General features: G+C 41.5%; 1 protein-coding gene across 7 annotated transcripts in view; it reads right to left on the bottom strand.

Moving 5' to 3' along the window:
- Window positions 1-1639: 1639 nt before the first annotated feature.
- The window catches only part of LOC132832816 (protein PRRC2A-like), a 134632-nt gene continuing 112391 nt past the window's right edge, over window positions 1640-23880 (bottom strand). For 6 of the 7 annotated variants that reach the window (XM_060850968.1, XM_060850969.1, XM_060850970.1 and 3 more), the window contains 10 exons: window positions 17517-17618; window positions 15077-15239; window positions 13647-13762; window positions 12466-12602; window positions 11138-11384; window positions 8296-8403; window positions 7082-7261; window positions 6869-6966; window positions 3625-3718; window positions 1640-2843 (listed from right to left, as the gene is read on the bottom strand). In XM_060850968.1, coding sequence (XP_060706951.1) covers window positions 2622-2843; window positions 3625-3718; window positions 6869-6966; window positions 7082-7261; window positions 8296-8403; window positions 11138-11384; window positions 12466-12602; window positions 13647-13762; window positions 15077-15239; window positions 17517-17618 — 1467 coding nt within the window. In that variant the 3' untranslated portion in view covers window positions 1640-2621. The remainder of the gene's footprint in view (window positions 2844-3624; window positions 3719-6868; window positions 6967-7081; window positions 7262-8295; window positions 8404-11137; window positions 11385-12465; window positions 12603-13646; window positions 13763-15076; window positions 15240-17516; window positions 17619-23880) is intronic. The other variant, XM_060850974.1, reaches the window with a different exon arrangement.

The raw sequence follows: 23880 nt of genomic DNA, 5'->3' as shown, positions 1-23880 counted from the left end.
GAGCTCCTCTGTAATTTGAAGTAGCACAGAGGATATCTTGGCATTTAATGTCTATCTGTAGCCCCTAGTAAGAACAGGCAACGGGCTGCTTGGGAGTGAATATTCCATGTGTTGGTTTTGCCACTGGCCTCAAAATAGTTTTTCAGCATGGGAACAGCAGACAAAAACATGCTATTGATAAGGAGGCTCATCTAAAATTCCTTTCACCAGCAGTCCTCTGTATCTGTTTGCCACTGGTTGAAATATTGGGAAGTGAATAATTCTCCAGGCCTCCCGAATACTGGCCGATTCAGGCGGTGATTAAAAATAATTTAAGAATTCCTCCACAGTAGCACAAAAATTTAAAAACTTACACTGAATGTTCACTCTCTATTCCTGAAGAAATAGCAAGTCACCCTCCTGTTTCTGTCAGAATATTGTTCAGTGGGGGATCTGTAAGTGTGTGTAAGACGGGGGGAAAACTGTGCACTCAGAGCACAAAACAAGCAATATTGCATAGCAACATAGTATGCAGTTTGAGAGTCAGATAAAATCCTGCCTATTTATTTTGAAATGTTAAACAACTGTCACAGTTTGAAACTGCATCCTTAAAGCAGATCTGAAGATTAACGACTTACTCCTACTTTTCGGATTACTAGTTTCCTTGGTTTTTATTACGGCGGATCATTTACTTACCAGACATTCCTCTTCCCACCCCAGCCTCCAGAGTTGCCACTATACTGAATTGAGAACTTACAAGGGCACAAGTTATTGTGGAAGAAGAGAAAGTTTCCATCCAATTTTCCATATCATTTCTAACCAATTCACATTCATCGACCCAGTTGTCCCCTCCGATAGTAAGGTGCAATATGAATCCAAGCACTGGATATATAAAAGAATATTCAGGCAGAATATATCAGCAATTCCTCATTAAATCAAAACTGCTTTAGATTTCCTCAATTAACTCGGCTAACTTGATAAAGTTCTTTTTGGTAAGAAACCTGGGACACTTGGAGGGTTGAACTTTCAAGACAAAAAGTGTTACTTTTCCTTGCAGTGATCACTGGGTCAGGCAAGAGCTATCTATTCTCCGGAGGATTTTGTTCTGCACAAATGCTCTTGGTCTTCCCTCTAATTATTCCAAAGGAAAAAGGTTTCACCCAGAATCTCTTTCACATGTCAGAAGACTCTACCCTTCTTTCCTTGCCCTCACAAAGTAGCAAGGAAAACTGTAGGCAGAAATTAACAGATTGTTGAGACATTGTCAGATTCTGGTTGGGACTTGGATGTCTTTCACACAGTCAGCTGGATGGAATGATTTATTAAATTCGCCTCTCTCACCAAATCTAGACACCCATGGTATGTGCAGGTCAGTATAGCTGCCTGCAGTAGCTTCCAGTGCTGATCTGAGCATTGATGTTTCAGATAAAGATTCCGAAAGAGGCCACATTCACCAAGAGGATGCTCCTCAGCATTGACAGGAAAGCAGAAATTGCTGTCAGCCACTCTCAGGTCACAGAACCTGCAACTAATTTGCATTTTCCTGGTAGTTATGCATCAGAAAGTGGGAGTGAGGGAGGTTGAACTCTATTCCCACCATGCTCAGCTGCAAAACTAGCACCACAGCCTACAAGGAGGGATATTTTAACAGCATACGATATTATTGGGGAACAAATGTGTTTATTAGTTTTTCCTCAGCTTCATTCCATTGCAGCAATAATCACTAATTTAAACAAAACAGCGTCACAATTTCACCTCACTGCCTGTCTATCCACATTACTGCAGCACTTCAACAGCAGCTCGGTTTACAGGGAAAAAACTAGTCAATATTCAACTATGTGACAACGTCTGTGTTTGGCAATACTGTCCACGTACAGCAACCAAGAGGGGAAGGGAAAGCTCAACAAACTCATTTAAAAAGCCACTTTCAGGGCTTTGTAAAATTGGCATCTGGGTGGAAGGGCAGCATACATAGGGAAAGAAAAAAAAACTTTTAGAACATTTTGTTGATCTGGAGTGTATTATGTTGCTCAGCACCACCAAACTTGTGTCTTAACAGCCACAGGGTAAAAACAGTAACGGACATCATTTGTACCCATCTATCACTATTTAAAAACATTCATAACTGTTCTTTTTGTAACATCAACAAGACAGAAGCCCAATCAGATCTGCCTGTAGTCATTTTGAAATGTTTGACTTATCACATGGCCCTTTTACTCTAAACACCTTGTGTTCAAACCAATTCTAGTCAGTATATGCTCTGTCCCTCAACAAAGAAAGCAGCTGCCTTATAAGGGATTGGCATTTATTAAGTGGATCTACAAGGACTTACTAGTTACCAATAAGATGAATGCTTCATTATGGTAGAGAAATCTAGACTTCTCTTTTCTTAAAAAAAGGACTTATTAGCCTCTTCCTTCCCCAATTCCTTCCTGCCAGTTCAGCTTCACACTCAATCCAGTTATTGCTGCTGGAGTTGGCTCTCTTACGTTTTTGCAAAACAACTCGTGTAGTCCACTGAAATCAGTAATGTTTTGTCTTTAAGAAAAAAAAAACCATTTTCCTTTTGAGACAGACAAATGAAGCCCCTTAAGAGATGTAGATTTCTTCAGTTTAGAGAGGCTGCAGTCTCTGGCCACTGGTTACAGTTTCTCCTCCTGTGGCTTAATGCTCTGGGGTTTGATGGGCCCTGTTCGCACTGGCTTGGGCTTGCTTGAGGATTTCTCGTCCTTGCGTGGCATGGTGCTCTCTTCTTCCTGGTGCTCCTCAGCAGGAAGCGAGCCAACATCACTATTGTTGCTGCAGGGGGTCACTCGCTCAAAGAACCGCTGTGTACTTTGCAGCACCTCTGCTCGCTGCTTTGCCTAGCAAGAGATTACAAAACAAACCAAGAGTACAATTTATTATGTGGGCACTCAGTCATGTATGCAGCTTCCTGATATTTGCCTGAAAATAGTTAATCTCTGAGCAATTGGAGTAATTTTGCACAATTTAAAAAAAAACAAGAGGGGAGACATGAAGCAATTGAGGAGAATGTTATGTTATCTCTCGCTGGTGCACAGAGGTAGTGGGATGGGGAGGGCAAGGCAAGGGACAATCTAGCTTAAATGATGAGCCATTAAACTGCAGGATTTAAAATGGTTAACGGTGGCATAGCTGAGCACCACACTTTCACTGAAAACTTACATACAGTTACTTTCCAGGTAGGATCACTATCTGTTGGAATTAGAGGAATCACTAGCAGATAATGCATTCAGATAAGATTCCAGGGAATTGAGCCAGCACTTTTGTAAAAACCAGCTCACATTAAAAATCTGTCTCGGGTTCACAAAAGCTACCGATGAAATCCAAAAAGGGAGGATACTGAAATTATCCACACTTCTTTCAAACTTTAATATAACAATAAAATTTGATGTGCAATGATGGTAGCTTGCATTATGCTATCTTCATGTAGTAAGATAGCAGAGAATAAAACAGACATTTATCAAGCTTTGTTCCGAATTCATTCTGGACACCAACTTTAGAAAACATTAAAGAAAAATCTCTCCAGTTCTGTGTCACCAAAAATAACCTTGATTCAAGTATATGCAAATGCTCGAGGTGCATATTGTATCTTAGATGGGAACATGTACAAAAGATACTTACCTGCTGTGACACGTTCCCTCTATAACACGGTAAGGAATGGACTCCACACTGGGCTGGTCCAGGAGATTTTCCCCTAGGACTTGTTGATCCAGGCCTAGAACAATACATGATTTTTCAGCCTCCGCATACGAACATGGCAACTCTAATTTCCAGTACTATTACTATACTCCATCAATCTAACAGCCCATAAGCACAAGAAAGGAAAATAAACCTCCCCAGAGAGTTCAGTGTTGATATCAGGAAGCACCAAGGAATAATAATTTTTTGAATTGTTCGTCAGGTGGGACGATACCAGGGAACCCTAGATGTCAAAAAGACAAAGGATGATTAAGACAAAAAAAGCTAAAGGCATATATCAAGGGCTTAATGACAGTTTTTTTTACTAATACTCTTCCAGAGACTAAGGAGGAAATGTAAAAAGGAAATAATGAAAGCAAAGGAAGTACTTAGCCAAAAGTCCTTTTCAAAAACGTTTGAAGAGCAAGAGAATAATTACAGAAAGAGTATGGTATATTAGGGACTAAAAAGAGATAATTATTGACCAATTGGTCTTGAGTATAGTCATTAATGAACACTTTGTATCATCTTTAGATTAGATAGGACAATACAGCTATAGAAATATGGCAGAGGACTGAAATAGAAAAAAAAGAGGAAAGATTAGAAAATTACATGTTAGTCCAACATCCATGCTGGGGAAGTGATTATAAAAGAATTCTGAGATGGGGAATGTTTGTATTTGAAGGAATACATATTAATCAAGAGCAATCAAAATGGCTGTGTTAAGAGAAGGTAGTGTTTCACACATTTGATCATATTTTCTGATTAAGTAACTAGAAGCTTTGATGAGGTCAACATAGACTTAAGCAAAGTTTTTGATAAGGTCCCTCATGGCAGACTTGTGAAGAAAGCAGCCACCCATGGGAGCCAAGACAAAGTTTACATTGAATCCAAACTGGCCGAGAAGCAGGAAGCAGAGACATAGGTAGAGCAACATTTCTGTGATTGGAGGCCTGTTTCCAGTAAAGTTCTGTAGTGTTCTGCACCATTTGTGGTTCCTTAAATAATTTAAACTTAAACTGTATTGGGGGTGGTATGTTCAAGAAATTTGTGGATGACAAAATTGACAGGTGTTAAAAAATTTAAAAAAGATAATGACAGGAAGATTTGCCACTGCTCTGTACAATTGAGAATGGAATTCAATTCAAAAGGTGTGAGGTAATGCACTTGGAGAGGGCTAACACAGCAATAGATTACATTATGAATGGGAGGACGCTGGAAAATACTGAAAAAAATCAGAGGGATCTTGATGTCATACCCATAGATCCCTGAATGTGGCTGGGCAAGTAACATTTGTGCCACAAGTTGCCAGGCAATGGCCATCTCCAATGACAGACAAATGTAACCACTTCCCCACGACAGTCAATGGTGTTACCATCACTGAATCTCCCTTAAACAACCTGGAGGTCACCACTAACCAGAAACCCAACTGGACTCACTATATACAATGCTACAATAGCAGGTCAGAGGCGTGAAAACTGCAGCAAATAACTCCCCAAAGCCTGTCAATATAAAACACTCCCCAGTTGTCTGGGTGAGTGCAGCTCTAATAACACTGAAGCAGCTTGCCACCATCTCTACTATAGATACACTATAGGAACTCCTTAGACAACACCTTCCAAATCTATGACCACTTCCATTCAGAAGGACAACAGCATTCGATGTGTGCAGACACCACCACCTGAAGGCTCACCATCCTGACTTGGCAATAAACTCCCTTCAGTGTCACTGGGTTAAAATCTTGGAATTCCCTCCCTAAGAGCATTGTGGGTCTACCTATAGCTCATGGTCTGCAGCAGATCAACACAGCAGCTCACGACCACCTTGGGCAAAAGTGCCGGCCAGCCAGTGATGCCCATGTCTCAGAACTGAACAAAAATGGTGGATAAAAGTGGTTAAGGCAGCTTATTGGATATTTCCCATTGGCCATAGTATAAGAGAGCAGGGTGATTATGCTGGAACTATATAAAGTGTTGCTTAGACCACAATTGGAGTAATGTGCGCAGTTTTGGTCACCTGCATTATGGGAAGGATATGGCTGCATTCTACAGGATACTGCCTGGGCTGGAGCTTCTTGAGCTTTATGAGGAAAAATTAGATAGGGTGGGGTTGTTTCTCTTGGAACAGCAGCAGCTTGAGGGGGGACCCAAAAACAAGGGATATGTAGGTAAAATAGAAAAATGCCTTCCTATTAGTAGAAGGGTCATTGGTCTGAACTAAGAGGTAGAAGGGCAAGTGCAGAGTTGACAAAAATGATTTTTCTCAGACAGGAGGAGGAATCTGGAATTCACTACCTGAAAAAGGTTGCCTGAATCAGAAACTCTCAACGCTGAGCTTGAAGGTTCGTTTTCAGCTCAGTGAGTAAACCTACATCCAGAATTTCAACCTGAGCTACAAATCTTCTCAAAAATCACTAACTCGCATAACATTTAAGCAGTATTAAATATTCTCTTGCAATGCCATATCCCCCAGGGCTATAGGTAAAAGCTGGAAAACCAGTATCTTTGTTGACTAGCATGGGCAGAATGGCCTCTTTTTGTGCAGTAAAGATCACTCTGGAATGAGACAAAAATTTTCTACAGAAGCCATATTTTGTGTTAAAATTACACAGGCAGTGCCAGGAAATGGACAGGGAAAGTCTGAAAAGAGCTCCTCAATATCTTTTTTTTTAAAAAAACCCAAATTTAAACATCCTGACTTTTCCACTGACAACACTACCTCCAGGAGATAGTCCTGTTTGAAAGGTAACTTTTCTGTCCCTTGTGTCAACCACTGATCCCTGCAAGAGCCTCAAAGTGTGCATCTACTCAGTACTAGATTGCATAGTTTCACTGAAGAGACACATCTTATCTGCACCAAATGCTTTTGGATGGGAATACAACTGCCCATGAAGGAAGAACTGCAGGCCGAAAAGCCATGCCCTCTTCTTTCCTAACAGAGGTCACTTGATGTTGATCAAGTTTAAACATATCTCAACTGGTGATCCTCCTCTAGCAAACCACATCCTCAAAACTGGAAGCTCCTGCTTGTATAATGTAGCACTGATGTAATTATCACAAACTGGACCAAGTACTAGCTCTTCTGCAATTAGTTCAGCAACTTTGCCAGAAAAATAATTAGATTCAAATGAGAACTATTGGGAGTCCTGTATGAACAAAGCCTAACTGAGGTCACTCCAAGCTCTCACCTGAACATTGCAGGTGACGGGACAGAATAGCCAAGTGCTTCCGGAGACGGATTCATTTTCCTATCCAAGTGAAATGTCTTAGGATCCATGGGGTTAACCTGTATTAAAAAAGGAGCACTTTGGTTAATATATTTTTGTATCTATAAAACAGGACCAAACACACAACTTTATTTTAAGTGCATAAATTTTAAGTTAAAATGCTTTTTTTTTTACCTCCCTTCCAAGAGTGGGTGCAGCAGTATGAAAACCCGAATGAACGACTCTTCGGGGGGGCCCTGGAGGGACGGTTTGTGCCTGCGAATGATGCAGAGACTGCGGAAGTTGGACTAGAGGCTGCTGCACAGACCCAAAGCCAGGGACAGATAACTGGGAGCCCAACATTGGGACCAACATCTGCCAAGAAACATATTCCAAAGTGAGCAGAGGAATGAAGGCTCCACTTCAAAGCGAACAAAAAAATTAAGGACTGTGTCAAGATACCAGCTCCTGCTCGAAGACCTTGAAAGTTTTGGTTAGGTGAACAGTCTCAGCATTGCCTGACTTATTATTTTGTTTTCAAATTTTTAAATAGTAAAACTGAGCATAATCACCATGAAGTAGGTCACATTTACACAAATCCACTCTAAAGATCTTAAGTCCATAATCTAGACTGTGCTGTAGTCAAAAGGAGGATTACTGCATATTGTTGTGATGGCAGGCCTCCTGAAAAGGAATTTTAAACCAAGTCCCACACTTGTCTTTCAGGCAGTCAAATCTGCAACACGGTTCAAAAGATGGAGGATAAAGCGTTGTCTGACTGTCCTTGCCAATTCTTATTGTGGCTTATTCACAGTAATTTTGTCTCCAAGCCAGACGGTTCTGAGTTTGGGGCCAACTCCAGAATTGAGCACAATAAATCAAGGCCAGCATACTAATATAGTACAAAAAAGAGTACTGCTTTGCTGGAGGTTGTGTCTTTCTGATAGGATGTCAAACTCAGGCTCTTACCTGGGGTGAAAAGGCAATGTAGCATTTCTTTAGAAAACAGTTGTGCTGTTCAGTGTCCTAATCAATATATACCTCTCGCTCGTCATATAAAACAGGTTCCCCGATTATGATTATGATCGTAATGCTAATGCAAATATTTGTTAGTTTTGCACAAATTGCCTGCCCATTTATAACAAATGGAATAATTATAAAAACATTTGAAGTTCCCTGCAGTTGCAAAAGATGCTATATGAGTGCAAGTCACGTGCTTTAAACTGGGGACACAGTAACCATGTTGGTTCTCACATTTTCTTAGTTTAGATCTCAAATCATTTTGTACTGCAATCACTGAGGAATTAAAAATTTTGCAAGTTTAATATTTTGATTTTGCAAATAATCATCTTACCAAGCCATTCTCCCACCCAAATTATTAACAGCAATAAAACTCACTAGAAGATTACCTGATGGAGGGGGCCACTGGATATTGGGGTGGCAGCAAAGTAGTTGCTCTGATTGGGCTGCTGCAGTGAAGAATAGAAATCCGATGGCTGGGCCATGCTTTGTCTCATCTGTCCAAAAGGTTAGGCACATTAGCATTTGAATTATTTGGGTACATCATAGCAATTCCTACTACACAGTCAGATACATGCTTCTAACTGCCCTTTCTAGGCGCGCATGCTTCAGCAAAGGCTGAGCTGTCAGTGTTTGGGGTTCAACAGGTAGGGAGAGAGAAAAACTGGGATTGCACTGACAATTCTTTTTACATTGGTGGAACTCAAGCTTCCCAACAGCTTACTGGGGAAATACATATCGTGACATAACATTGAGGGAAGGTTCAACTCCTCCTGCCCCATTGCTGAATCGAAAGACAGTAGTAAAAGTCCCAGTTTAGATTTTATCAATGGGTTCAGTGCCTCAAGCGGGACACAGGACAGGGACTGAATGATTCTGTTCATTATCCAGAGTGCCCTGCTTTAAACTACTCACCCATCTTAGCATTGCACACATCAAAAAGACATCGAACAGTCATGATTTAATTGCAGGGAGTAATTTAAAATTAATTTACCAGGCAGGAAATCTACAGGATTAGATTGTATGCTGGTTTTACACTCTGCACAATACTAAAACCTGCTGACTATAATTCTGCTCATGCAAATACGGGTAGCAACATTATAAAAGGTATTGGTTGGGGAGAGAGAGAGTGGGACATCCGGTTGTGTGATATGGAGGAAGTTGTTCTGAATTGAGTTTTACTGAATTATTCACATTAGCATGCTTCCACTTCTGAGGAAGGAGGTATTCCTGGATATGGGAAATCGGATGGGTCAAGTGAATTAGCTGTCAGTAGAGAAACACTAGGGACAGTGGCCACAGTACCAGAAGGCTCAGGTTGGCTGTGGAAAGAGGACAGGGAGCTAGATACAATAGCCAGACTGAGATTGGTCCTTCTTCAGTTAAGATAGATGAGAATGAATGTGGTCCAGGTGGACTGGACTCAAAAGGTCAGCAGGCAAAACTATAAATGTATTGGCCCATTATTCTGCTAAAGGTACTTTCCTCACAAGGAGGAAAGGTAATATCAGCAAAGTCAAAGCAGCCTGGATGACAAAAGAGAAAGTGATAAAGAGCAAGATCAGGTGAAACAAAAAGGTGTCTACGACAGTCACAGGATGATACTATTGAGACCGACCTAAATATACATGATGCAAGAGGGAAGTCAGTCATGAAGTGGCACCAAAATGAACACAAGGGCTTTTGGAATATGTCAATACTACAGCTTTTAGATGCTTCCCTATAAAAAGGGATCAGTGTTGCCACAAAGATAATTCTGCTTAGGAGCTTGTTCCCTCTCCAAGTGGTTACCAGCTGCAAATTTAGAGGATGCTCAACCATCTTCCAATTACACTCGACACCATACGAAACTGAAACAGGATTTGCCATTTCGAATGAACACCGTGGATTCGGAGTTTCAACTCCGCCATTCTGCCTTCTCCCTAATCCCTAGATTTCCTGATGCACTGAAAGCGGTTCTAAACCAGCCTTGCAACTTATTGAATAATGGAGCATCCACAAATCTTTGGAGGAAGAGAATTCCACAGTCCTTTGAGCCAAACAATTTCTCATCAGTCCTAAATGATCAGCCCTTAATCCCAAGCCTGCGCTCCTGCATTTTAAAATGTTTCAACCCCATCAAGCCTCTTTAGAAACTTGTATAATCTTAAATCACATTTTTCACCCCTTACAACGGCAAAGCTATTCACTGTCCCGCTTGAGATCACTTTTCTCAACACAAGCTGGGATGAAACCTAGAAGACACTAATCTTCTCAGCTATCAGACCATGTGGCTAATTTACAACTAAGTAAATTAAAAGAAAAACTTTGGATTTAAAGATATGTTGTTTGTTTAGAGGAAATGCTCATGGTTAATGACAGGGATGGGAGCTGATTACCTGAATTCTCTTCCCCATCCCCCTGCTAGGTCAATGGCTCAAGGTTGGCTGCAGGACCACCCATTATTGACAGAGTCTGGGGTTGATGGAAAGCAGCAGTCATCTTTGAGGAAATCTACCCCCTGTTTTGTTGCATCTTTAGCAACAACCAAGTGCAAATTCATCAGAACCAACCCCTCTGCCCCCACCAGCCCAAACAAACTTAGCATCTCTTATCTATTCTCACTCCAACGGCTGAGACCCGGGTTCAATTCCCAACTCAGGCGACTGACTGTGTGGAGTTTGTACGTTCTCCCCGTGTCTGCGTGGGTTTCCTCCAGGTGCTCAAGTTTCCTCCCACAGTCCAAAGATGTGCGGGTCAGATGAATTGGCCATGCTAAATTGCCCGTAGTGTTAGGTAAGGGGTAAATGTAGGGGTATGGGTGGGGTTGCGCTTCGGCGGGTCGATATGGACTTGCTGGACCAAAGGGCCTGTTTCCACACTAAGTAATCTAATCTGAATAGATGAGCATCATTCCTTTTAGATGTAGATCAGTGGTCAGGTTGCTCGAGGTGCAGGAGGAACTGTACTAAATTAATCTAGGCAAAGACTTTTACTGTTATGATATCAGGAAATAGTACTCAAATTAGAGTGGGGGGTGGGGGGAGGAAGAGAGTAGATAGGGAGTTCTGTGCAATTAATCTAATTAGACCACGAGAGAGGAAAGTTATCCAAAGAACATAGTTTGGAAGCAAGAATGAACTAAGTAGTGAAGTTGGATTTTGGAGAGAAGGACTTGTTTGGTCTAATTCCTCACTTTTTAAGCACTTCAAGATACTCTTGAGAACCATACAGATATTACAGGCCACTTACCTGTATTATCTGAGAGTCAATGAGCTGCGAGTTGCCCAACTGAGTGTTGTAGATTACTGACATTGGAGGAGTACAAGCAGCGTGCTGGTAGGGCAATCCTTGCTGAGCCTTGGCCACCTCTGCAGCCTGCACTGCTGAAAAACCAACATACTGGCCTTTTACTGGGGCCCCAGATATCAGTGTTGAACCTTGCACCATGGCTGCAGAGGGAGGCGAGAGTCCAGGCTGGAGATACAACTGTTGGGACCTGTCAAATGGAACAATCGTTCACTGACATATTAAAAGCAAATTGGGGAAATGAAGATGATACACCAAACACACCAATTGGCTTTTAAACACTAAAATAATAAGAAACTGGCTATTTGGCCCATGCTCTAGGACTAGCCATGTTGTCAGTCCAGCTGATCCAGTATAGCTCTAATACTAGTATTCATTTGACAAGGTGTAAAATTACCAAGCATGCTCTGTCTAACATAAAATGGGATAAATCCAATCTGGTTAAGTACCAGCCTAACATCCTCCTCAATCAGTGAAATGTTGGAAAATAGCAGCATTCACACAGGAATAATCTGTTCACTGATGCTCAGCTTGGGTTCCACCAGGATCTCTCAGGCTCCAGATTTCAATACAGCCTTGCTCAATGTCAAGGAGAAAGCTCTTCACTGGCTCCAGTTACAAGTAACTCACAAAAGGTGGTGAGGCTGTGGTCAACCTCCATCTCAGCTCCAGGGTATCAATACAGCAGTTCCAAATAGTGGCAGCCTTGGCTCAACTATCACACTACTGTCTCCACATCATAAGATCAGAACCTCTCATATCCCAAGAATGTATAAAAAAAGAACAAGTGTCTATACATTTCAAATGAGCCTTCTTCATTGCACTCTAGTAACATATCCTTCTACTCCTTTATCCCTTGTATTCTTATCCAAGTCCTCCACAAACGTATCATTGAAATACTTCTCGCTAAGCTGTGTGCCTGCTCACAATGAGAAAACTGAATTTCGCAATTTCAGTTTTTTAAATTCGATTCCATGCCACCACCAATATTTCAGATTCAGAAATGAAGCAATCCTTAAACTGAATGACTTTATACTGGATGCAAAGAAAACAGCTCTAAAAGATATGAACTGAATTCCAGATAAAGTTAAAATTGGGGATTTACAACACAGATTGCAATGAGCTCTGGTGAATACTTATAACCAACTATTCATTGCATGTATTAAAGTCAGCCACAAATTGAAATGGTAACTTTACAAGTAGACCCATTGCCCTTAGTGGCTTGCTATCTTATTCAAAGCCACACATGACAATGGCTGAGAAAGACTTACCTGAAAGACTGGAGGGAACTGAACATATCTTGTGTTTGGGAGACTGGTGTCCCTTGCCGGATGCTAAGGGTAGAAACCTGGGCCTGGCCCTGAAGAGGAGTGTGAAGGGGAAGTGTTATCTGTTGGGTTGGCATTGCCTGCAAAACAGAACAGTTTATAACAGTTCAGCTGCTTGAAAGGGATTTTTTTTTTTTAGAATGAAAAGAAAATAATAGAAGAGGAGGAAATAATTTCTGACAAACTCTTCACAAGGTATTTTAAGAAGCTGGGGGAACAATTCCCTCCAGGTGTATACCGCTTATTATTGTCATTTGTTAAATCCAATGTGATGCTAAGCTAGACCTTGGAAATTTCTAGATCAATCAGTGATCTGTACAGAATTAGCAGATCTCAGGTGGAGAAAGAGTGGAGCTATGACAATTGACCTTGGAAGTCCTGGTGCTTGAGAAACAAATCAATGGAGATGCCTACTCCACTCACCATCCAGTCCTCCTCTGCTGACAAATGCAGATGTTAACATATGCTGTAATCAACTTTAGTCACATTGCCATTCACAGTGAAATTCATTAGATCCCTTAACAGTGAAGCTAGGGCAGACCCAGATTAAAAAAAGGACATTCACAGATTCCTCAGTCTCAACAATTCTGGCAAGCTCATCTTTTTGTACAAACAGCTGCATTCTGGGAGCCAATGGCTGTGTTCCAAGCAGAGACTGTTGTTAGCAATTCATCTAAATGAGAAGGTTGTGGGTTCACATCATACCAACACTGCACCAGAGCTCCCCTGTTTTGAAGATGAGCTTAGAAGTTCTCCCAGGTGCCTAGACTAATATTTATAACTTAAGAAACATAACAAAAACACAGATCATCACTACAATTATCACACTGTTGCTTTGGCACCTTGAAACCTGGAAACTAGCTGCTACAGTTCCTGCCTTAGGCTGGTTCAGTACTTCCATATACTTCAATTATGCTTTAGGGCATAGTGAGGTTGTGGAAGACACTGGCGTTTGAAGTGTTTTATTTCATTCCAGAACTATGTTGATCCATCTCAAAAAGAGAATCCTGCTCCAAAATAGCAAGACTCCACACATCTGACAGGCTCCCAGCAGCAGTAGGACCACACAAGTTGACTGCTTATGCCAAATCCTGCAAAATTGTAAGGGATTGTGAAGATCTTACCCGTGAAAGTCCAGACTGGAATGCCTGATGCTGGGAGATAGAGGGAGGCATCCCACGAGGTTGGCTACTGTAGAAATGGCTTTCCATGTAGCAAGGTGGCATCTGGCCACTTGGTGCTGTGGTGGGGGAAAACAGTTAAACGGTTCAGTTCAGTGTGTTCAACTATTCTGTAAATTACATTCATCACATTTTGTAGGGAGATGTGAAGAAAGATATGAAAATCCAAATGCAGAAATCACCATCTCAACAAATCATTAGGACCAAATCAATCACACAAAGCCTTTTGACAGTTGTAATTATTCCTTGTTTGGGCAATGAAATTCAGATGATTGATGTAGCAGAATACTCCACAATCAACTCAACGATGGGGACCTAACAATATCATTTCTATCTTTATTGCAGAGACATTTTAGAAAAGCAAGCTGTTTCCTTTGAATTGTTTTGTACCAGTAGATGGTGCTGCCACACAGTGCATTCAAATGATATAATCATTATGAGGGTGTGCAGCAGCAATTTGGTCCTGGATTGGTTGTTTCTCGACATTAGGCTCTTGCCTAATGAACAGCTGGGTCCTTCAGACCAGGGAACCACACTGCATTCCTGGTGCTAACTAGCGGGATGGAGGTGGCTACCAATTTAATGCAGGTTAGGAATATGGAAAAATGCTGTCAAGTGTGGACATCAGGCTGGACAAGTTCAGGCAGAACTCACTGTGACCGAAAATCTTGCTTGCTACTTGCAACTCCCTTGCCTCTTGATCAACATGCCAATGCACGAGCTTTTAGGGACACTTTCACTATCTAAGGTGCCGACTTACACAAAAGGACATGAAACCAGTTCACCCGCCCATGTGAAAATAAACATTGCTCCAAATTGACGAAAAGCAGGGAAGTCTCCCCAGTTTCCTGTCCATAGTTAATAAAATGGGATTGTATCATGATATTGCATTGCTTGTGTGCAGGACCTGGTTACTGTGTTTCCAAACCCAATGACAACAACTGCACTACAACCAAGTATTTTAGAAGAGAGGCTTGGACGTCCTTGAGTTGTCCAAGGGGCTACACAAATGCAAATACTTTACATAGGTTCACATAGAGGAATAGGCACACCTGACCAAAAAACAAAATAAAGCAGTTAACAAAAGAACAGGAGAAAGTAGGAAGTGAGGGAACAAGGAAGTTTTCTTTAAAAAAGGAACAAAACAGTAACATGTATAATGTGGACAGCTGTAGACAATTACATGGTTAGAGTGATAAGTAGTTGAATTGAATAATTAAAAAAACATTGAATTTTCTTCAGCTGTCCATCGATGATGAGAAGTCCAGAAGGAACACAGGGAGGTGAGAGTACGCACACCAAGCGAGGGCACGCACACCAAGTGAGAGTACAGAAATGGCAGGTGTTATATCAAAGTACTGAAGATACTGGACCTGACAGTGGGGCAGATGGTGCCACAGAGGCCACAGGTATTGAGTTAACAAAGGAATGGTAGTCGCCAGCCATCTCAGGCACTTCTGCATTTGTCACACTTGCAGCAACATCTTTTTCTGTAACACCTGGAGATTTTTCCCATGCTTTTCGAGCAGACTCCATCTGAGGAAGAAGGATAAAAATAGATTTTAAAAAAAAAAGCAGCCACATAGTAACAATGTTAAAACGATAATGTAAATGTCTTCTATGGACAGGCAAGCCATTCAGTTCTAAATTTCGGACACGGTGAGTACACCTGCACTGATGGAGTATAGTGGTTAAAAGGCAGTGGTTCATTACAAATTTCTCATTGACATCTAGGGATTGTTCACAGTCAGAGTAAATCTTTAAAAATTAAAAAACAGTTCAAAAATATCCATATGAACTGTGAAGAGGTGGTGGCGGTCTAGTGGTATCATTGCTGGACTGTCAATCCAAAGTCGTTGGTAACGTTCTTGGGATCCTGGTTCGAACCTTGCCACGGTAGATGGTAGAATTTGAATTCAGAGAGAAAAGAAAATCTGGAATTAAGTGCATAGTGATGACCACAAATCCATTGCTAATGGTCAGAAAACCCTCCCGCCTCACTAATGCCCTTTCGGGAAGAAACTGCCATCCTTACCTGGTCTGGTCTATATATGACTCCAGACCCACAGAAAGGGTGCTGATGCTTAACTGCCCTCTGGGTAATTAGGGATAGACAATAAATGCTACCTAGTCGGCAAGGTCCTCAGCCTGAATGAAATTTTTTAAAAAAAAATTTATGGGACAACAGCAGATTTTATCACCCAAACTTAGGTTTGTCCTTGGAGACACTCATCTGAACAGAGACTAATTGCTGCTGGCAGGGGTGGTTTGAGGGGAGGAATTAGCAGCATCCCAAATGAGACCTTTTCCTTCACTATCAGTAGCTGGTCATCAAATGCTTTTTAGCAACATCACACTTAACCATTAGCAAGTAGCGTATCTTTTCCTTCAAGGTGCAGGAGCAACTTTGAAATAAAAACAAGACTCAAATACAAATTGTTCAACACAAGACAATATAAGTAATCTAATCTAACATAGTCAAAACGGTCAAGCATAATCATTGCCACACGTGAAAGCGGCACAAGCAAGGCAGATGGCCCCAAACCAGCAGTGAAGTCAAAATTAAACAAAAGATTAGAGGAAGGGGACCTGTCTAAGGCTAATCATGCTATCAAACAACAAGTGTCCGGTCAATAAAATGGAATAAAAGGCTTAGATGGGGACCAAGATAGACTTGTAAGTAGCATCCTTCCATCATCATAACGGCATTACCAATTACTGAGACAACTGGAAAACATGGGACAACAGTAGCGCAAAGAACTTTACCTGAGGCAAAAAACAAGAATGCGTGGCTCCTACGACGTGTTGGTTCCAGAGTTGTCAACCAAATACAGAAAATAGTTTTAAGTGGTGTGAAGTCCATGGTGAGGCGAGGATGCCATTAACATATTCCAATTCTGAACATGGAATACGCTACCTGTGCTAGGTCACTTCAACTCCTAGCAACAGCTGTCAATTCAACAAGGTTCAGACTTGTGCAAATTGTCTATCAACAATCAGCACACTCAGGAAGAATCTTTGTATCAAGCCAACTCTAAAAATTGGAAGAAAGTGAGGACTGCAGATGCTGGAGATCAGAGCTGAAAAATGTGTTGCTGGAAAAGCGCAGCAGGTCAGGCAGCATCAAAGGAGCAGGAGAATCGATGTCTCGGGCATAAAAGTTCCTGAAGGCTTATGCCCGAAACGTCGATTCTCCTGCTCCTTTGATGCTGCCTGACTTGCTGCACTTTTCCAGCAACACATTTTCCAACTCTTAAAAATTGGATTAGTAGCAAGAGCTAGGAACCAATCCACCCATTCATGTGTAAATCTAGAAACAGTGAATAGCTGAGAGAGAGATTCACCACGTTCCTCAGCTCTTTTGTTCAGACTCAAAATGATGGAATTTGTCATTTGGGGGCTGGAGTTGTACTAACTCTCCCTTTTGGAAGAGTTTCAAAACTCTAAAAAGAATGGGTCTGGATAAACTGAAATACACTGGTCAGTGATCTGCTCTGTCAAGTTACTTGGACAGATTTAACTCAAACCCTACCACTGGGGGAGAGAGGGTGAGGGAATGTTGCCTTGCACATTGCTGTCTGAAGAAAACATTGACAGAGCCAGAGCCAGTCGGGGCAGGAAATGTGTTCTGAAGGGCAAAAGCATCCGCACACCATGTAAATGGCACAAAAGGAGACCGAAGTTTCACTAAGTTCTTTAAAGGTAAGTTCAGAGGTACTGATCAGAATCCTCTTTTAATGACTTTGCTGACCAGTGACTTAGCCAAGTAGAACTGATTGTCCTTTCTTGCCAAGAGTGAATGAGAAATCCTACCTTAAGAGTCAACTCATTGCTGGGGAGAGATACAGGAGACATCTCATTGTCCTGTGGTGGGGTCTCAATGGTGGGGACTGGCACTGGGGCAGCTAAAGGTACCTGAGAAGGACAACACAAGAAACATCAATGCCCCATTTCTGATAAAAAAATATTGAGCTGGCTGATAGGCCATGCAGTCAAACAGCCTAGCTATACTGACCGACCATATGAACTGATGCGTGAAGAATGGCTACTTAGTTTGATGTTATAGAGTGGCTTTTTGCAAGGTTTGTAGCTCAAGTTGAGGTTTAGGGTGTAGGTTTGCTCGCTGAACTGTAGGTCTGATATCCAGACGTTTCATTACTTGGCTAGGTATCATCAGTGGCAACGTCTAAGTGACATCACCTCAAACCCCAGGAACCCCATCCAGGACAAACATATAAATAGAAAGCAGGAGGCAACAGCTTTGCTTCACCTGGTGGTCTCCACTGATGTTACCTAGCCAGGTAATGAAACGTCTGGATATCAAACCGACAGCTCAGTGAGCAACCTTACACCCTAAGTCAGAGCGGATTTGCAGGCCAGGAGTAAACATTCTAAGCAGGGAAATAGATTTTGGTTGCAGTGATGTGAGGGGAGTGAAGAATTGGGAAAAACGATCAGAAAGCCGTGTTGATGAAATGGGAAACAGACCTTCAAAAGAAAACAAGTAAGGCGGTTATACTTACATCACTATGAAATATGATGTACACAGGTTTATGCAACGGAATTCTGAATCCAGATTAAAACTAGAACTGTTGAGTTTCTTTTAAAAAGCAGCTGCATTTTTCAAGGATCACGTTTAAATACCTCTGGAATCAAGATGTTTAGGACTGATTTAAAGTTGCACAATGTATCCATATTTGGGAGCTGGTGACACAGCCACTCCAGTAAAATTAACATAAAATCAGTTTCATGGTGGACAAGAATACATTGGACAGTTTAGTCCATTGTATCCCATACCCCATGCTATCCTCTCAATACAGTACTGTCTAAAAATGGTATTTTTTTGTGGGGGGGTGGGGGGGAAAAGAAGTAGGTGCGGTGTGGAGGAAGAAAGAGGAGAGCACGAGGCTGCATTGTGCACACACAACACTGCCAATTACATTTACTCCAGGCACTACAATTAACAGGGAAGCAGGTCTATCTGGACCCCTGCAGACCAAGTATTTACATCAGAAAAGGTTATACATTGCAAGCATTTAACTTGGCAGGAAATCTGTCAGTTTGACATCTGGAAAGACACACTGGGCTCATTCAATGATGTCATATCAATTTGCTGGCAGCTGGAAAGCAAGATTCCAAAAGGACAAAGTTGCAGAAGGGGGAAGCCATAAACTCATGAGCAGGTTACCCTGCTCTGCTGCAGAGATTATAGTTGTTTTTACAACAGCTTGTTTTGCTGGATTCTAGATCAGCAAATCACATGACAACTTCCTTTCAATTAACATTAAATCCATTTCAGTTATTGGCAGCGTAATTGGAACCTCTGCTTTTATTGGTCAATTTATCGGCCACTCGGCAAAACAAAATTCAGGTTTATTACTATTAATGCCTCTGATTTTTAATTAACCCCCCGCCAAACTGTCGAGCAACAACCTCTTATGTTACTTTTTGTCCATACTTCCTAGGTCTGAAGGGGGTCTCAAATGTGCAGCAATTTGGTTCTACTTATTGTACAAATCTCCCTCATGAATGCAAACTCCGCACCTGCTCCTGCGAACAGATATTATTCAGCTTCACTTTTGAACTTTCCTTACTTACTTCACCGACTAAGAGAAATAGGAGCTGAAGTGGGCCATTTGACATTTTGAGCTTGCTCCAACATTCAGCAGAATCATGATTAACCTTCCTCAATTTCAAACCTACCACCATATACCAATACCTTGCACTCCCCTTACTATCCAAAAGTCTATCGCCCTGTCTTGAACATATTCAGCAAATGAACATCTCCAATTCTCTATAGGCATAGAATTACAAGTATCCACAAATCTAAGTAAAAAAATTTCTGTTCAGTCCTAAAAGCTTAGTCATTTAATTGAAAATTCTGTGCCAATTGTTCAAGGTACCCACGGCAGGAAAACAAATACAGCATCTGCCCCATAAAACCCTGTGTTTCATATTTTAATTGGATCATCTTTTATTCTTTTAAACTTGAGAGTATAGACAACCTATTCAATCTTGCCTCACCCCACCACACAGCAGGTACAACAAAGCTTTGCTTTCTCTAGGGCAAGAGAAAGCAAAGGTCCAAAGCTGCATACAATTGTGTTGGCGTGGCCTCAAAGGCCTGGACATCTTTACTTCACTTCCTTTGTAACAAAGGTTATTATATTACTTGCCCTCCCAGTACTCACTGAAGGTGCGCACTTACTTTCAATTTGGTGCAATGATACTCGGGTCCCTCCAAATGTAAACATTTCAGAAAGATTTAAAAAGGGACCAGAGGGGCAACTTTTTCCCCACACAGAGGGCGGCTCATATGCGGAATGAACTGCCAGAGGAAGTGTTATATGCAGGTAAAGTTACAATATTGAGAAGGCATTTGGATAGGCACACGAATAGGAAAAGTTTAGAAGGATACAGGCCAAATGCAGGCAAATGGGACTAGCTTAGTTTGGGAAACTTGGTCAGCACGAATGAGTTGAACTGAAGGGTTTGTTTCTGTGCTGCATGATTGTGCTTCTTTTTTAAAATTTTTTCTACCAAAAACAAAAAAAAACTTCACACTTTATTGCATCTATGTAATATGCAGGCCAAAGGCCTAAGCTTAGCAACCAAAATACCACCGTGTCTTCAGTCCCGCTCAATTCAATCTCAGTGCTGCTACACAGCACAATGAGCGTCGACTCTGTACCTGTGCTCATGTAAAAAGATATCACCACCCACTCGGCCCAAAATAAAAACAAAATCACAACTATAAACGAGTGCCTAAAAATGTGAAATTTCAGTTAGTCAGACAGCATATATAATATGTTCAAGAATGTCCAGAGTTCTTGACGAGCAATGGCTGCCATGATAGAGTTACTACAACTGGCTTCAGGTGGGCTCAAGATGGTGATGCAGCAGCAAAAGTGCAAGGCTCCTATTGCCAAATATATGGATATAGATGGCAAATCAGAATAGGATGTGCATGCAAACTAAGGGGCATTGGCCAAGTAGATAACGAGAAACTGCTCCCCTCAGTAGAGTGGTCAATAGCCAGGCAGAGTTGAAGGATAAGGAGTAAGAGGTTTAGAAGGGATTTGGAGAAAAGGTTTTTCACTTAGAAGTTTGTGGGTATCTGGAACCTACTGCCTAAATTAGGTGATGGAGGGGATAGCTTTCAAACATTTTAGAAATATTTAGGTTAGCAGTTGAAACATCAAAACATACAAAACAACAGGCCAATTTGTAGAAAATGAGATGAGAACAGATGGGATACTTGATGACCAACAGTCAAGATAGGTCAAAAGTGCTTCCCTCCATGATGTAAAAATTCTATGACTATGTCAGAGTTCTGAACTCCACAAAAAACATGCCATGAAGAGACAGCCTTGAAGAACAGGGTGAATGTTTTAACACTGTACAAGAATGCAATTGGTGCCATGTAAACATATTCCTGAAAAGACATTTAAATTTCTAATGATTGTCTAAACCTAGTTGGTTTAATTATTTATTTCTTACAAACTCCTGGATGTTAATAAAAGCTTTAAACCAGTTCAATGTTCCCTCCAATGTTCTCAATTAATGCGCAGAATAATTTTTTTTCTGTGCAAAGTAACTTGAAGTACACCAGTTAAAAGAAAACAGCACAGCATAACAATAAAATACTTTACCAGCCAGGGGAAACGCGGTTAGCATGGATGGATATTTTGGTCGGCATTGAAATGTTTGGGCCAAAGGGCCTGTTTCCATGCTGTCGGATTTTATGACTCTAACCATGTACAGTTTTGGTATCCTGACTGAAGAAAGGATGCATGTTGGTTAGAAGCAGCTGGAGAAGATTCACTCATCTAATAACTGGGATGGAGGTTACTCCTATGGGAAAAAGATTATTGAACAGGATGGCCCTATTTCACTTTTAAAAGAAATGAGGCCTGTGATCAGAAGTGTGCCACAGTGCGCCCACTGCTTTTCACCATTTACATAAATGATTTGGACATGAACATAGGAGGTATGGTTAGGAAGTTTTCAGATGACACCAAAATTGGAGGTGTAGTGGACAGTGAAGATTACCTCCGATTACAACAGGATCTTGATCAGATAGTGCAATGGACCAAGGTGCGGCAGATGGACTTTAATTTAAATGAGAGGTGTTGCACCTTGGAGAGGAAAATCATGGCAGGACTTGTACACTTAATGGTAAGGTCCTGGGGAATGTTGCTAAACAAAGAGCTTGGAGTGCAGGTTCATAGTTCCTTGAAAATGGAGTCACAGGTCAATGGGATAGTGAAGGCAGAATTTGGTACGCTTGTCTTCATTGGTCAGTACACCGAGTATAGGAGTTGGGAGGTCATGTTGCGGCTGTACAGGACATTGGTTGGGCCACTGTTGGAATACTGTGTGCAATTCTGCTCTCCCTGCTACAGGAAGGATGTTGTAAAACTTGAAAAGGCTCAGAAAATATTTATAAAGACATTACCGGGGTGGAGGCTTTGAGCTATAGGGAGAGGGGCTGAATAGGCTGGAGCTTTTTACCCCTGGAGTATCGGAGGCTGAGGGGTGTCCTTTATAGAAGCTTATAAAATCATGAGAGACATGGATAGAGTAAACAGTCAAGGTATTTTCTCTAGGGAGGATGGGTCCAAATCGAGAGAGCATAGGTTCAAGGTGAGGGGGCAAAATTTCGTGCAGAGGGTGGTGAGTGCATGGAATGAGCTGCCAGAGGAAGTGGTGGAGGCTGGTTCAGTTACAGCATTTAAAAGGCACCTAGATGAGTACATGAAGAGAGGGATTATGGTCTCGTTCCAAATGTTGGCAAATGGGATGAGATTAGGTTAGGATATCAAGGCGGCATGAACGAGTTGGACCCAAGCATCCGTTTCCACACTGTACATCTCTCGGACTCTAATGGAACGTGACCGTACTGAAACATACAAGACCCTGAGGGAACTCATCACCTTGCAGGGAAACTACAACTAAGGGATACCATCCACAAAAAAAAACCCCTCACTTACCATTGAAATCTCAAATTTTGTTTTTTTTCGGGTCTGGAGTTTTGGAATTTTCTTCTCCAGAGTGGCAGAGACAGGGTCATTGAATGTATTCGAGGCCTATAGTTAGATAGATTTCTCTCAACAATAAAGTCAAGTATTATGAGTTGTAGCTACAGAAGGTCAGCCAACAACTCACGGATTGGTACAGAATGCTTGAGGGGGTCTACTCCTGCTCCAAATTTGTACTTTCACATCCGTACCTGCTCAAGTAGTTTTAAGTTAAGTAGTGTCATTTATTCCACCTATACACATTCTTCACTTTTTAAGATGACACACTGAATTGTGAAGTATTGATAAAGAGTGGCATGCTATCAAAATACTTAAACTTTTAACTCCTCAATACAAACGCAGGAGTGGACAAATTTCAAACGATCACAACAATTTATACTGCAAAAGGCCCAGTGCTGATTGATGGCATGTCAAGTCCGACAGATCAAGGAGTTGCCATGGAGAACGCAACTGGGAACCATTTCATTTTTAAAGCAAACTGTCCTTCACAAATGCAAAAAGACTGATTTGGGGAGAGGAAGTATGCACAATTCAAAATGTCCTATGATAACCTTAAAAACTTTTGCTTCACTGGTTGCAAATCTACATTAGGCATCAAAAGGTTTTCACAAACTCTCAAGATGGCCTCATGGTTTTAATACAGCCTAGTCTTTGGGATCAATCTTAACTCGACAAACAGGTTGCAGCAGAATGACTAAATGAATGGTATTCATCAGCCCAAAAGATGGTCTTACTAACTTCCTGCTCACAGCCTCAGCTTTCTTGCTGCTCGCCCCCTCTCCCCCCTTTCCTTGGCACCTCTCTTCAGTCTTTCCACACACCACCTCTCTCTTGCTTCCCTCCTACACAACACAAGACATAGGAGCAGAAATTAGGCCATTCAGCCCATAGAGTCTGCTCTGCCATTCAACTACGACTGATAAGCTTCTCAATGCCATCCTCCTGCTACCTCCCTGTAACCCTTGACAATCAAGAATTTATCTATCTCAGTCTTAAACATACTCAATGACCCGGCCTCCACAGCCTTCTGTGGCAATGAATTCTATAGATTCACCACTCTCTGGCTGAAGAGGTTTCTCCTCATCTCCATTCAAAAAGGTCTTCCCTTTACTCGAAGGCTGTGCCCTTGTCTCTCC

Source organism: Hemiscyllium ocellatum, chromosome 35 (genome assembly GCF_020745735.1).
Source record: "Hemiscyllium ocellatum isolate sHemOce1 chromosome 35, sHemOce1.pat.X.cur, whole genome shotgun sequence".
NCBI classification, from domain to species: domain Eukaryota; kingdom Metazoa; phylum Chordata; class Chondrichthyes; order Orectolobiformes; family Hemiscylliidae; genus Hemiscyllium; species Hemiscyllium ocellatum.
The sequence above is the reverse complement of the archived record's forward strand: the minus strand, read 5'-3'. Positions and strand labels throughout refer to the sequence as shown.